The sequence below is a fragment of the Symsagittifera roscoffensis genome, chromosome 4 (genome assembly GCF_963678635.1).
Source record: "Symsagittifera roscoffensis chromosome 4, txSymRosc1.1, whole genome shotgun sequence".
Taxonomy (NCBI): Eukaryota; Metazoa; Xenacoelomorpha; order Acoela; family Convolutidae; genus Symsagittifera; species Symsagittifera roscoffensis.
Window position 1 is genome coordinate 45391797 of NC_087065.1, and position 16003 is coordinate 45407799.

The following is a 16003-nucleotide window of genomic DNA, read 5'->3' on the forward strand; positions in this document are numbered from 1 at the left end:
TTGTGGTCAATATTCGCAATCCCTGAGAGTACCCTGACAGCACCCAACTACAGGGTTGAGAATATCAAATTTTTTAAATTTTTCAAATCTCGGAAAATTGCCGTATCTCGTAAACTAAAAGATTTGGTTATTCATATATGGAGGCCGAATTCGCAACGCCTGGTGAATCCTTATAGCATCCGACCATTGGGTTGCTAATTTCAAAATTGATGAAATAATCCTTGACATCAAACTGGAAAACCGAAAAAAAAATTCATAACAGTTGCAATGTACGATATACCTTAAACGTGAAAAAATTCTTTCGTTAAACATGCAAAAAAACACGTTGAAAAAGCTTAAACATGGCGAGATAGAGAAGCCCGCATTTAAATTATAATCCAATTTCTCAAGTAGAAGTTGATCGTTTTTTGTGTCCTTAACACTTTTGCTGTTTGATAGTGTGGAATTTTCTTTTAAGAAAATGAATTGAACTTAACAAGAAATCAAAAATCAAACCACAAAAAGTCAAACATGAGCGTGAATAAAATTTTGACTTTTCCTGGAAAAAAAACGAATCACCACGAGACGACCTATATAAGGCGTTTTCACTATATTCATACTCTTACAAAGATCAATTTTAACATGTTCGATCAAACTAACTCAAACTTTGATTCGTTCGAAGTATCAGCAACATGAAGAACTCTTTTTTTGAGCAGACTGCACATGTTATTTAAATTGAGCCAAAGTGTTTTGTTTATTTTAGAACCTGATGATTTGATTGGTCAAAAATGCATCCAAAATAATTTTCTCAAATCTTTTATTGATGACCATGAATTTGATAGTTTTTTGTTTTATATACATAGCTTCAATAATAATCGACAAGGTTCAACTGATTCAAAATCATAACTCAATCATAAGCTAAGTAAAGTTTCTAAGTTACTAACATTGGTAAGTTCATTCAGTTTTGAAGAGAGTTTACAAAATTCCATTCTTTGTTGCTTTATCATCTTCATCTTAGTTTTCTTCAATGGAATGAATTGCACTTCTAGATCTAGCACCGCTAATTTGGCTTCAAGATTTCTCTTTGACTAACACGCCAGTGAGTAGTGACTATGTGAAATTTACAAAGAGGAATCGTGTTCCTCGCTCGAAGCTCGATCAGCAGTCTGGTCTTCTGAAGCATCCAATCCTTCTCTATTGGCAATTCCAACCCCCTGAACAAATGTGCTCTCGTCTGGCTGTGTCTCTAAAAGCTGGCTACATTCGTCATCACTCGAGCTGATTGACTGATCTTGATGAACTTGATGGGAAATTAGAGCGTAGAAATATCCATTGCGGTTTTTTCTTAACTCTTCGGGAGGTCCTTCCTCCACAATGCGACCTGTGTCCATAACCTGCCAATGGTATTTCAAAAATATAAAGTCAAATCATGACCAAAAACTGTAATACTTACTATAAAAAAAATTTAAATCTCGCTTAAAAATTCTCTCAAATAACCAATGAAGCTACTTTTGCTACAATACAGAAAACCCTCTGTCAAATTTTTCAGCTTAAAATAATTCACTCACAATAAGAAATCTTTTGAAAGTTAAGCTAGAGATGTTTTAAATTCAATTTTGAGTTGACGCCATTTCGGATCATTGTTATAATGAACAAACCATTCTGTAATTATAGAATAATAAGGAATTATTTATATCTTACTCCTATTGCAAACCGCACGTTTTATCGGAGCAACTTGAACAGGTTTAACTTTAATTGATGTTCACCTCTTGCGATAAGGACAAAATAACTATGTTCAAATGTTGCTACTTACAATGACCCTGGTGCTGTCTAAAATGGTGTTGAGCCTGTGTGCAATGGTCAGAACAGTCGTATCGGCAAACACGTCTCGAAGAGTTTTCTGGATGAGCTCATCGGTTCTAAAAACAAAACCAATTCATCGCTGTTGACTGTTTATTTTCTTTAGGTTATTTGCTCCATCGGCGCAACAAATCGCCACCCTTCATGCAACTTTCTAATGTTAATGCAAAGTTAAAACTCTCTAAAATTACTGAATAAAGATTACGCCAGTGAATCTTAAAGGAAAACTGGGCGCTCAAAGTCATTTTTCTGCCAATTTAACTCTTAGATACTGCACATGCATTGTTGCTGGAACGTCACGAGGTGTCAAATAAAATTATATATCAAACTCAAAAATTGAAGCCTGGCTATTTAAAACTGCCACAACTACAGACTAAGTGAAAGTTCATCACTGAAACTAATATTCTGAGGACCACTAAACAATCACTAACGCATAGTCCACATTAGCAGTCGCTTCATCCACTAAAAGTATCTTTGTAGAACACAACAGAGCCCTCGCTAGACACATCAACTGTCGCTGACCCACGCTGAAGTTAGATCCCCCTTCTGCCACTGTTGTGTCCAGACCCGAGGGCAGGTTCCTCACTGATTCCAACAACTCCACTTTCTCCAGTGCCTCTTCTATTCTCTTTTCTGAGTATTCGCCAAAAGGGTCTAGATTCTCCCGCACTGAACGTGAGAACAGCACAGGGTCCTGAGGAATGATCGATATTGCTTTCCGGAGTCTCGCCAAACTTAACTTTGAACAATCTACTCCGTCAATGAGCACCTTGCCACTGTTGATCTCGAAGAGCCTCGTCAATAGCACCATCAAGGAGCTCTTACCAGCTCCTGTACGTCCGCAGACCCCAATCTTCTCCCCGTGTTCAATTGTCAGATTGAGTTCGGTTAGGGCTAAGTGTACATCACCGTCTTCTGTTTCGTAGGAAAGGGAAACGTCGATGAGTTGAATAGTCCCCTTTTCTGGCCAACCATCCGGCGGATCCAAGGGTTTATCTGCTTTCCCCTCTACAGGTAGATTAGTGTATTCCTTCATACGCTCGATTGATGTCATCTGAAATAAAAAACATAAATCCTTATGCGCTCATCGAACAATGAATGCTCATTTTATAATTCTAGTGACCCTATAAAAATTATCATAAATTTCATTAATTATCAAATTTTATGTTCCCGTAAGCACAACAAAATTACAATAATGGAACAAACATCGCCTCTAACTCAAATATCAAAATGAGGTCTTGAAACTACAACCAGAGAATTAAAGAAAACAGCTAACCAAATTATCTACTTCGCAAGATTGTCGCACCATGTACTGGGTCATTCCTAACATCGCAAACGTGTATGAAAGCATGAATCCAATATCCGAAGGACTTAGATTTGCCACGTCGTACAAAGAGAACAGCACTCCCACTACTAACACGATGGCTTGAAATAAAGCCATGATGAAGTCGACGAGGACTCCGAGCCACCTGCTGGCGGCGATGAAGAGGAACCAGAATCCAGTGTGGGCGTCCAGGTGACTGTCGAAGTTATCGGACATGTACTGGTCCTGCTTGTAGGCATGGATCGAACACAGACTGGACAAAGTGACCGATACGTGAGAAAAGACCGGACTTCTCGCTAAACAATCAGTACAACCGGTAAGTTGGACACTGTGATAGATCATTTTAACATCTTGAAGAGAAAAAAACTAGCATTTTCTCCTAATCGCAACATCATTTTCTAGTCAACAATGCTGAAGTAAATCCATGTTTATAATCGTTTTTTTTTCTGTTACACGACCCAAAACTGATCAGAATTTTTTAATAGAAAACTAATGTTTAAATTGTGGAGACAACTTATAATTGCGGTCTAGTACCGATTGCTTCTTTGCGCTTGATGGCCCTGGAACCCGGCAGGTAGAGCACCCTCAGCACAATGAAGACCACGATTAGAGGCACACTTAGAGCGAGCACGTAGATATTGGTCACTATCACTGCTACGTAGAAGCCTATTGTCATGTAGAACAACTGAAACAGGGCACACAGTTATTGGTACAATTCTTGGTGAAAAAAAAACATTCTGAATTATTATTTTGACTCAAATCTGAATCTTTGAACGACAATCAGATACCTAAAACATTTCTAAATAGCATTTTAGCAGCAATAAATAATGTTTTACAGGGCACACGCAAGATATACTTAGTTACCCTTGAAAAGTCGAAGAAGCAACGGTTGAGATCATTATCCGCGATCCCCACATCTTTAGAGAACTTGTTCAGTATCTGTCCTAAAATGCAAAAATTTTCACGCTGCATGGAACATTAAAATTTCAAATTTCCCATTCGATGACCTCAAGTTCGTGCAGTAATAATCTTGATACCAGTAAATCAAAACTATCGATCCAATTAGTTGTCCAATCAGTAGAAATGAACAAATTCGATTTCCTTGAGTATAAGACCATTATATTCAGCTACGGCGCCATCAAATGAACATTTAACAATTTAGCCGATCGTTTCTTTGGCTCACTTACTGCGGTTTACAAGTTCAACGCCTTTTTTATTACCCCTCGATTGTTTAAAGCCTGAGTGAATTTGACACATTTGCTTTAAGCGCGTACTTAGTTCTTTTCTTTACTAGTGTATATTCTTTCCTCCACATGGGGGCTAAATGGTTAACAAGATCTAGCCATACACTGACGAACCTGATGGATGCATGTCGAAGAATTTAGTCACGACATGCAGGAGTCGTTCGAACATAAGATTATGCAGTCGCTCAGACGCCTTCGCAACTATCACACTGAATGTTGCAGAAGCGACTCCATTGAACAGCACAAAGAGAGACACCAAAACCACATAGATCCGAACATATCCCAAGTCGTGGTACTTCAGACCGATTGATTCTATTTCAGTCCCGTTGTTGTATTTGGGCACACCCAGATCCTCCGAAAGAGCCTCAGAGACAGCTACTCGCTCATTGTTGTTCGACCTTCAAAGCAAAACATATAATCGGCCTTCTCGGAATACCCAGACATTTTCAAGCCAGAATTGCATTGAGAAATTGGAAAAAAGGAAGTAGGATATCTAAAACTGAAAAGGAACTCCCTCGTATCATGGCAAAGTACGGAGTGCTCCAAACTGACTTGAAAAATATTATAAAAAAATTTGTTTCCAAGCAAAAATTGCATTGAGAAGTTGGAAAAAAGGACGTTGGAAATCAAAAATTGAAAAGAAACTCCCTCGTATCATGGCAAAGTACGGAGTGCTCAAAACTGACTTGAAAAATATTATAAGAAAAAATTGTTTCCAACCTAATGTTACCATTATAACCACAAAGTTCTTATTTACTCGTTTACAAAAATTCAGATTGGGAGGACGACATTAGGCTCCAAAAGCCTGTAATAGTGCGCCTCAAGTCAGAAAACAGATAGACTGTTATGTACTTGCAAAAATTATCTGTTTTTATGCTTCTATAGTAAAGATAAAATTCGATATCTAGAAATCGAAAAAAAAAACACTTTTTTCATTTTAAAGTTAATGAACCCACCGTTACTTATATCAGTAGTAGATGTTGAGGCTGAAGTGGGGGGACCCTGAAGACCCACATGTATCAAGATAGGGAATAGAGCATCCGGTCTTCAAGCTATGTATTAAGATTGGGTATAGAGTCTACAATGTATTAAGATAGGGAATACCGATGGTAAGGTTTCTCTTACCATCACACTGAAACCTTACCATCGGTATTCCCTATCTTAATACATTGTAGACTCTATACCCAACCTTAATACATAGCTTGAAGACCGGATGCTCTATTCCCTATCTTAATACATGTGGGTCTTCAGGCCCCCCCCCCACTTCAGCCTCAACATCTACTACTTATATCTTCGTCTCTGTTATCCAGCCAATAACTTTCCAGGAAATTATGATTTAAATTGTTAACTAAGTCCTTCGTGGCTGTTCTGATGAAATTTATTCATTTTGGGAAGAAAGACATGACCATGTTGAACAATTTTCTGATTTTTATATTCAATGATATTTTATGAAGACAGTTTTCATTTCATGGTAATGTTTTTTATTTTGCTAAATTTAGCTTTTTCTGCAATCGAGCTATCTCATCATCTTTAAAAGAGCCCCTAAGTTCGTCTATTTCATATGCAAATAGTTCTGTTGGTAATAACTAAAAATGATACAGTACGAGAGGAAAACAACACGTCACCAGAAAAAATGCAAAATGCAGGATGCTCTTTAAAAACATAGCCAACAAATAGTTGGAAAAGAGCCAATGAACACAAGTATATATTAAAAAACTTCCTTTTTGAGACGAAAAAATATCCAGGTTTTGAATTTTAACACAGAGGCAGGCGAAGTTGCACTTCGCATACACAAGCAAAAAAAAAGACCGATAACGCTACTGGGAAAAACTGATTTAGTAAAACTTTCCGCCTACAAAATTTCTAAGTGACGCACGCCAATTATGAGCCTACATAATTGCTAAGTGACGCAAGCCAATTATGACGCATTAGCAGTAACATTCAATTAAAAAAAATTACTCAGACATGCCTCAATTTATAGAGCGGACGCATTTTAACTAGTATACGGAAAAAGTTAATTCTAAACATTCGTCCCTGCCCAGGTTCGAACCCTCTTATTTTGTTGCGGTTCTCCTTCCCTACCTCTACGCTACAGATCCATGATACCTTCAAGCTAAAGTGCTATGTGTAATATAATAGTCTGCGTTAATATCCTTAGCATTGGCTGAACTTAATAGCTGGTTATTACAACAATAATTGCGTCGCAACAATATTTGCGGTTTAGGTTGAAAAAAAAAGATACTTATACTATATCACAAGCTTTGCTTGAAACAGAGGCGAAGCAGCGCTTCGCAAACGCTTCGCAAACGCTTCGCAACCCTAGCAAATTTGAGTCTCACTCACTAACCATTCAGCCACGGATGCTTAAATTCCCCAAAAACTAGCCACCAATAACGCAGCAACATATGCTAATATATTGCCAATTCGATGGAGCAAAAGTAGACCAAATACAAAAAGATACAATTTTGCATGTAATAAATCGCAAATCATAAAGCCACATTATGTATGAATTATGCATTTCAAAAAATTGCGAGATATATCGAGTTAGAAAATTTTTGAAATCGAGATTTTATTATTGTTATGTTGTTTAGACAAATAGCTTTTTTCGGTTCCCTCAATGAATTAAAAATGCATCGACTGTGTAAACTTTTAACTACTCGAATGGCAAAGCACATGATATCAATAAGCTGTAAAGGTGCAACAAATAAGCTGTCATGCCGATTCTATGCAGCAAAACTATGACCGATAACGCTACTGGGAAAAACTGATTTAGTAAAACTTTCAGCCTAAGAAACTTCGTAAGTGAAGCACGCCAATTATGAGTCTACATAATTGCTAAGTGACGCAAACCAATTATGACGCTTTAGCAGTACCAGTCAATTTGAAAAAAAAAATTACCAACAGGCATGCCTCAATTTTTTAGAGCGGACGCATTTTAACTAGTTTACGAAAAAAATTCATTAAAAACATCCGTCCCTGCCAAGGTTCGAACACTCTTATTTTGTTCCGGTTCTCCTTCCCTACCTCTACGCTACAGATCCATGATACCTTCAAGCTAAAGTGCTATGTGTAAAATAATAGTCTGTGTTAATATCCTTAGCATTGGCTGAACTTAATAGCTGGTTATTACAACAATAATTGCGTCGCAACAATGTTTGCGGTTTAGGTTGAAAAAAAAAGATAGTTATACTATATCACAAGCTTTGCTTGTGTTAAACAGAGGCGAAGCAGCGCTTCGCAAACATTCGCGAGAACACGACCAAAAGCAGCTCTATCAAGTGACTAAAGAAAAAGTAGAAAAAAGCCTCGAATTCGCAAGAACTCGAGGCTTAGCAAAAACTCGAATTAGCAAAAATCTGCGACCTAGCAAATTTGAGTCTCACTCACTAACCCTTCAGCCACGGATGCTTAAATTCCCCAAAAACTAGCCACCAATAACGCAGCAACATATGCTAATATATTGCCAATTCGATGGAGCAAAAGTAGACCAAATACAAAAAGACACAATTTTGCATGTAATAAATCGCAAATCATAAAGCCACATCATGTATGAATTATGCATTTCAAAAAATTGCGAGATATATCGAGTTAGAAAATTTCTGAAATCGAGATTTTATTATTGTTATGTTGTTTAGACAAATAGCTTTTTTCGGTTCCCTCAATGAATTAAAAATGCATCGACTGTTGTAAACTTCAAATATTCGAAAGTCAAAGCACATGATATCAATAAACTGTAAAGGTGCAATAATTAAGCTGTCATGTCGATTCGATGCAGCAAATGCGATGCGGCAAATATTGTTGCTTTAAGTCGCAACAACATTTGCGATTTAAGTTGGAAAAAAACTTCGTACTTTTTGCTTTCTACAACAGTTTATGATTGACGTTTATTGATAAAGTTAATCCAAATTGAGAAAACTGTATCAATAGGTAAACTTTTTATTTTATTGCGAAATCTGAAAATTAGATTTCTTCGAAACTCAAAGTCGATCACATTTTCGTGACCTGTACACTTTTGCTGTTCGATAGTGGAGTTTGCCTTATTAAAACCTATCATAACCTATATAAGAGTATGAACTATGCTCATCGTCGTTTTAAGAAATGCCACTCAAGACGTATTGAGAAAACTTTTGAAAAACCTCAAATTGTGAAAAGACTTAAAATCCGAAAAATCAGTCTCTTCCTTGCTTTACTAAGAAGGACGTGCAGTTTGATGTTAAGCTTTAAAAAAATGGCAGAGCTAAATTAAGAAAATACCACCGGAATTTTAAAAAACATTACGTAAATGGAACGCCGAAATTCAAGTCGAAACACAATAAGCTGACAATTAACCAAAACTTTCTGTCAGCGCTAAGAGAAATTTCACATAGCAAAATCTTGCATATACAGCCTTAATAGCAAGAAAACATAAACCCCATACAGGTGGTAGAAAACGAAGGTCAATAGGTCAACTTAAATTTTTTTAAGTTTGGCCATTCTGCGAAAAATGTCATATACATTACAAAAGTCTATTACCCCGTTTCAATACCTTTCCGTATTACAACGGTAATAAGGACGCGAAAAAATTTTGCACAGCAACAGTTTTACATAGAGGCAAAGCTACATATTGCAAACACAAGCGGAAAAACGCCAAAAATTAGATTTAACAGGGACAAAATAAAGAACAAAAAAACTAATAAGTTTTTAAAATAAAAGCGCTCAACGGGAAATGAACCTGTCCTCAAACATTGAAGTTTTTCAGTTGAAAACCTGGCATAGTTGTGCCCATGAGGTTTAAAGAAATCGGTAAAGGCAATCTGCAAAACACAAATATTGCATGTAATAACCTGGAATGTTATAAGCTCAATGCAAGCACACTAAATTTGCAGTTGATAAATTGGAGATTACAGCCATACTGAGCATAAATTATGACATTTTTAAATTTCGCAAAAAATACTGGTTGGAAAATTAATGAAAAGTAGTTTTTGACATTGCACTGTTGAAGGAAACAAATAGCTTTCTTTCAAACAGCTTTCTATTAAAATAAAAAGTAGCCCTTGTAGTAACACACCACGTTTCGCTTATGTAAAAATATGATTGAAACTGAAAATGAACAACCAATGTGTAATATAGGCCTAGAGGCATTTCTCATATCGTGCCCACTTATTTCGTGCCTGGCAAAAAGTCGTTCACAACAATTTACACAGATGCGAAGCTTCCCAAGCAGGTCTATATCAAGTTAGCAAAAATATGTCTACGTCTGCGATTCGAACCTGCGACCTAGAGATTAAGAGTCTCACACACTAACCACTCAGCCACGGACACTTAATGGGTTCTAAACACTCGCCACAAAGAAAGCAGAAAACAGATGCTATGCTATTTCCAATGCTTCAGTGAAATTTCCAAATAAGTGTCCCTTTTTAATGAACACTTTTATTTGCGAGTTAGGTTAGAAACAAAGAAAGTTAGTAATAATACACTAAGCTGGTGGCTAGTGTAATCACAGTACCTAGTAATTAACACAGGGGCGAAGTAATGCACGAACAAAAATATGACCGATAACGCTGCTGGGGAAAACTGAATGAGTAAAACTAAGTTCTACATAGTTTCTTGATTAACGCGCGCAAATTATGAGTCTACATAATTAGTAAGTGACGCAAACCAATTATGACACATTAGCAGTCAATTTGCAAAAAGAAATTTACCAACTAACATGCCTAAATTTATAGAACGGACGCATTTTAACTAGTATACAAAAAATTCATTAAAAAACCCGACCCTGTCCAGGTTCGAACCCTCTTATTTTGTTGCGGGTCTCTTTACCTACCTCTACACTACAGATCCATGATACCTTGAAGCTAAAGTGCTGTTTGTAATATAACAGTCTGTGTTAATATCCTTAGCATTGGCATACTTAATAGCTGGCTATTGATCTTATGCGCGTACTGCAATAAAAGAACACTTGCAAAATAAACACTAATATTTGCGTCCTAGGTTGGAAAAAAAAGAGAGTCCATACCAGCGCACAAGCTTTGCTTGTGTAAACAAACCAATGAGATAGCTACAACTGACCAGCTGGAGAGAAATTTATCAGCTGCAATTTGCAATCCTACGGCGCCCAGACCCAGCAAAATTACGAGAAGTGTGGCCGGCACTGGACCAGCTAGCTTGAAGAAGTAGACATAGAGGGCACAGCTAATGCTTCCCACCTGCTCGTCCTCCACGCCTGAGATGAACAAAACAATAAGTAAATATATTATTTTCTAACTGATCTGCTTCTTTATTAGAAACGAAATGTGGTTTCTGCGAATCGCAGAGGAGCTGTCAGTAGGCCTTAACAGTCCTGTCGAGGATAATCCATTTGTATTATCCCCCCACATTCCAGACTGTTATTTTATTGAGCGAAGCTCTTTTAGTTGCGATTGAAGGCCGTTTTTTTGGCGTCTAGAACTTCCACGTGGTACCACTATTGCAGCCAAAAATGGTCAGACTGTGGTAGACCTGAAGCTAGAGGTCAAGTGAGAGCTCGTCCTCACACACTATCAGTGCCATAGCAAGGGATCGAATACACAATCTGACGATTTCAAGTGAACGCCTTCCCACTATGCTAAGAAACATGCAATTAATCGAACCTTATTTTTGATAGGACCGCGACTGTACTACCTAATTAAGAACAAATTCCACCCATTCAGCATGACGAATTTCAATGTTTAAACATGCAGTTTTTGATCCTTTAGTAGACAAGGAAGACCATTAACTATTAAAAATTGATTGCATTTCCTGTCAATCCAATTACAAGCGGCCATACCTGTGATCTTCAGAGGAGCTCCCTCCTGATCCTGTAGCACTTTAGGTACGATCTTCCCTTTCTCGCTTTGATGAGACATCTTATCCATTTCGCTGCCCATCTGAAACATAGCGATCAGAAAGTTGTAGAAGTATAACTGCGACCGATTTTTGACATTTCAAATCTAAGCAAAATTAAACCAACTCAAACTGAATAGTATTCAGGAACTCTCATGATGGGAAGTATGTCAATCATTAATTGACTAAACAACATTTGACAGATTGAAACACTTTAATCAATAACAAAAAACGACCATCGACAGAGTTCCTGAGATTCTATCATCTTTAATCTATTTTCGTAAGAAGAATTGACAATCCTGCCAAGTAATTATTTTTTCATTCGGCCAGGAGTTCATTTAACTGATAAATTATGAAGAATTTTTGGCATCAATTTCACATTGAGCTTCATTCTCCAGCAAATTTGATGCAGAGGCACAGCTGAACTTCGCAAAACCACAGAAAAAGTAGCTCACTCCATCCATTGATAATTGAGAATTATTTTGCAAGAACAGGCATTATTTTAGCTCAATGCTACCGTATTCATCAACCCAAGATGGAGCTTAGAAGAAAAATTCGAAACGTAGGGGAAGTCTTCTTACGTCATTTAGTACAACAGTATCTGCAACAAAAACGGGCATGGATGAGAAGGAGAGTACACTTGACTTGTGAGCATAAGTGGTGAAACTGTGAGCAACATCGTTCTTCCTGCTTCGCTTCCTCAGCAGCGCCGCCGCAGCCACTTTCCCCTCCGGATCTCCGTCACTCATACGCTTCATGGCTATCCAGTCTCCCCCTCGTCCTGACCGCAAAATGCCACGCTCATTGTCCAAGCTTCGGGTCTAAATTCAACAAAATGAGTTCTCTCGTCCTATCATCGCATATTAAAACAAGTGAAGCGCAGCTCCGCAACTTTTACAGTACAAAGCCTTGCAATAAAAAACGCCACACAAGAAGAACGATTAACTCCTTAATGAATATATTTAAAGAAATTTATTGACAAATTCTGCCCAGGCGCCGGAATCATTCAAGAAAACTGAGATGAAACTTTACCTTTCCAAAACAAAATTCTTCCAGGAGCAAGGTGATTGAAACGTTTGAACTTTCGAAGAAAAAAATCTATCACGATGAAGCTCATTCAATTTCAAATACTAAGTACGACTGGCACTTTTTTCGTAAAGTTATCTCGTTTAGAGAAAAATCAATCAATAGGTAATGTTTTTGATTCCGCTGGGAGTTCAAAAAAAAATGCCTATTTTTGAAACTAGAAGACATTCGCGTTTTTCTTGACCTGTACACTTTTGCTCTTCGATAGTGGAGATTGTCTTTTACCTAAGGAAATTAACTGAACATAAAAGAAATCAAATTTCAAACTGCGAAAAAGTAAATTTGAGGATGAACAAAATTCAAAACTTCCTGAAAAAAAACGAACAACCATCAAGATATATATAAGTGAAAATCACTTCCTTCTTTTACTCTTAGAAAAAAACTTTGACCAAAATAAAGCAGGAAAAGAAATGTTTGACATCGGAGAGCAGCTTTTTTAAGAGCAAGAACTTTTACGTTTGCAAAAAAATACAGGTACTGGTTGGGTTGAAACCACAGATCTTGTCAGGTTTTGAACCATTGACACCGTGGCTGCCAGAAAATTGCTGGGGGAAAGAAATAGTATTCTTACTGATTATAAGGTTTTTGTTCCCACAAATTTACTACAAAGGCGAAGATGAGCTTCGCACCACATTCGATAAAAAAATGGATGAATATGATAAAGGAAAATGATAAGACAAATCAAAAATTGAAAAACCTTCAAAAAATTGTTTTAACAAAAAACTGCATAAGAGCCAAAAGAAGCCGAATCTTCAAACATTCATTTCTGCAGTAAATAATCCAGTAAAAGTAAGCAGACAGACTTGTCTAAAAAAGCCAAAAAAACAGGCCCGACTGAAATTGACCTAACAGACTTTGTCGTCTCAAGCATTGTTGTTACATGTGAGTCCTGTGAACAACTATTTTTACGGGATAAACAGTACCCGGTTCCAACACCCTTGCAAGGGTAATTATCAATAAACAAAAAATCTGAAAAACATCACAAAAAGAAAAGGTTAAAATCAGCACAGCAACCTAGCCTCTCTTCCTTTGGCTGATTATACTGAACTCGCTTGTAGCAAGAAACGTCAAAAGTTCTGCTGTAAAGTTGTGCTTTTTGAAAATGCTTTATACTGTTACCTCACTAGCCACGAATGAGTGGGATCGCGAGGAGCTGCCTTGGAAGTAGACTGCGTTACTATTCTGGTCCAACTCCACAGCAGGTGTAGCATCGATATCTGACATCACTGGGGTCTTCACTATGTCGCCTATATCAAAGCCCTGGTTGATAAGATCCGAAGCCGATCCACACGCCAACATTCTCCCCTAAAATATTCAAAAATCATTCCCTGCATGATATGAAATTATTAATCAACTAAGTGTTATCATGTTAGTTATCACGCTCGGGTCTAAAAGCGGCAGGCATGAAGTACAGCACGTTCAGGGCAGGGAATTTTGCTTAGATTTTGTAAAAACCAAGTACATCGAAGCAACTTTCGAAACATGCTCATCAGTTTGGAATGAAAATGTGCGTACGAAAAAATTCGATGACAAAAGCCGAGACAGAGGCGAAGCGTAGTTTCGCAAAATTTGCGGTGGAGAAAGAATGATTATAAATGAAAATACCATATAATTTCCTTCATTTTCCAATTTCATAGAAAACTGAAACTAAAATATTGTAAGCTCGCTCGAATTGACATAATATCTCCGCAAAAGCTCTGACAAAAACAAACACAAAGGCGAAGCGGAGCTTCGTAATACTTACGAAACAACTGAAGCCTAGCATTGTCAGCAAGCGATTTAAAAATGAGACGGAAATCACAACATCAAAAACATAGCCAACAAACAGTGGGAAAAAAGTCAATGAACACAAAGAAACAGGAAAAAACTTTCGAATTTCTCAGGAAAAATAAATAGATGGCAATAAAGCCCTTTCAATTTCTAGAACAATTTATGATTGAAATTTTTGATAAAATAAACCCAATTTGAGAAAACTGGATCAATAGGTAAATCATTTATTTCGCAGGGAAATCTGAATATTGAATTCTACTTTCGAAACTAGAAGTCGATTAAGTCTTTTATGACTTTTACACTTTCGCTGATCAATAGTGGAGTTTGTCTTCCTTTTAGCAAACCGCAGAAAAGTAAAATTAAGCCTGAATAAATTTTCAGACTTTATCTGAGAAAAAAAACGAATAAAAAATTCATAGTGAAATTTAAAGGAGTCTGAGCTACGTTCGTCGACTCTTAAAAAAAACAAGAAGTCGAAAAACGCTTGAAAAATTGTTGAAAAAACTAAGTCTACCAAAATTTACGCATGCCTTGATAAAATTTCATTCTGGGCAAAGGTGCCTAACAAATCAATTGGATATTAAATTGCAACGAAGCAAAACTTGCGAAGCGTAAAAAGCCGACAATCTTTGAGCAAACATCAGTTGAGCCGAAAGAAATTAAGTTTGTAGAAAAATTTTTATATCCCCTTGAAACTACTGAACAACATTTGCAGCCATAAAAGCTAACTGTTTAAAGCACAAGCAAAATCCGTGATGTGTCAAGTAAGCCGAAAAAACTATAGGAGACATACGAAAGTCCAACAATTCAGTTTTTACCGAAAAAAAAAATCAATTTCGAACATTCTGAAAACAAAACCATGACCAGCCGGGACTCGAACCCCAGCCTTTAGGGTGCAAAGGTGATCAATTTACCTCTAGGCCAAGTTAGAAGCAGCCTGGAAGTTGTTTAATATCACTAATGAATTAAGTAAGAAATGTCTAGTTCACGATTACAAGAAATGAAAAAAGAAGTCGATTAGCTGGACACATCTTATTTTCGAAAACTTTTACTATTTTTACTTGAATACAAGCTTCACCGAGATCTAGAAAACCGAAAAAAAAATAAATTCCAAGATTAACTTTGACTTCGACAATCACCGGCGTTTATAGAAAACGTTAAATTTCGTTTGAGACCAGAATACTGAACTCAAGGCTAGCATATAAATTGAAATCAACTTTAAACTTTTTCAAATTCCCAAAATTTCACAGCCATAAAAACTTGAAATGAATTGTTATTGTCCTATTCTGCTTCAAAATGGATTAAGTACGGAAATTCCATTAAACAATAAGTTGACAAAAAATTAAAACTCAAACACAAACTTGAAATATTGCAACTTTTTTCTTTGCATCTAAACTGATTTTATTTTCAATCGTCCCCGATTTCAAATATTTGTTTTTTTCTTAAACTGTTTTTTCCGTATTAGCTAAGCGCTGTTCAACTATGATGATAACACCATGAGAATAGAGTCATAATTATAAACAGGAGAAAATTACTTTAAAGAAGGAAGCCTACACATTTAAAAAAAGACACCACAAAATCAGGATAAACAATAATCCAGGAAACACTTTAAAGTTGTAACTTTCAAAAGAAGCCCTGAAGTGCTCATTGAAAACGCATAAAATTATTTTATTGAAATTTACCAATTGGGAACTAAACCGACAAAGCTTTGGTCGAAAATCAGGACGCCAAAACCTATCAGCAAAAAAAAAATCGATTTAAAAATTCGATCAAACAAATATCAGGCTAAAAACCTATAATTAACAATCAAGAGAGAATCAATTATAAGGAACTCATTTGAAAACAAAAAATAAAATCAACTATGCCAAAAGGGGTTGTGATGAAAACCAATAAACCGACA

General features: G+C 36.7%; 1 protein-coding gene across 3 annotated transcripts in view; it reads right to left on the bottom strand.

The window, feature by feature from the left end:
• Positions 1 to 813: 813 nt before the first annotated feature.
• LOC134844305 (ATP-binding cassette sub-family C member 4-like) overlaps positions 814 to 16003 on the bottom strand; it is a 463247-nt gene continuing 448057 nt past the window's right edge. For all 3 annotated transcript variants that reach the window (XM_063860933.1, XM_063860934.1, XM_063860935.1), the window contains 11 exons: positions 13453 to 13638; positions 11829 to 12068; positions 11192 to 11291; positions 10456 to 10609; positions 4522 to 4805; positions 4028 to 4107; positions 3698 to 3848; positions 3116 to 3459; positions 2271 to 2893; positions 1793 to 1898; positions 814 to 1373 (listed from right to left, as the gene is read on the bottom strand). In XM_063860933.1, coding sequence (XP_063717003.1) covers positions 1101 to 1373; positions 1793 to 1898; positions 2271 to 2893; positions 3116 to 3459; positions 3698 to 3848; positions 4028 to 4107; positions 4522 to 4805; positions 10456 to 10609; positions 11192 to 11291; positions 11829 to 12068; positions 13453 to 13638 — 2541 coding nt within the window. In that variant the 3' untranslated portion in view covers positions 814 to 1100. The remainder of the gene's footprint in view (positions 1374 to 1792; positions 1899 to 2270; positions 2894 to 3115; positions 3460 to 3697; positions 3849 to 4027; positions 4108 to 4521; positions 4806 to 10455; positions 10610 to 11191; positions 11292 to 11828; positions 12069 to 13452; positions 13639 to 16003) is intronic.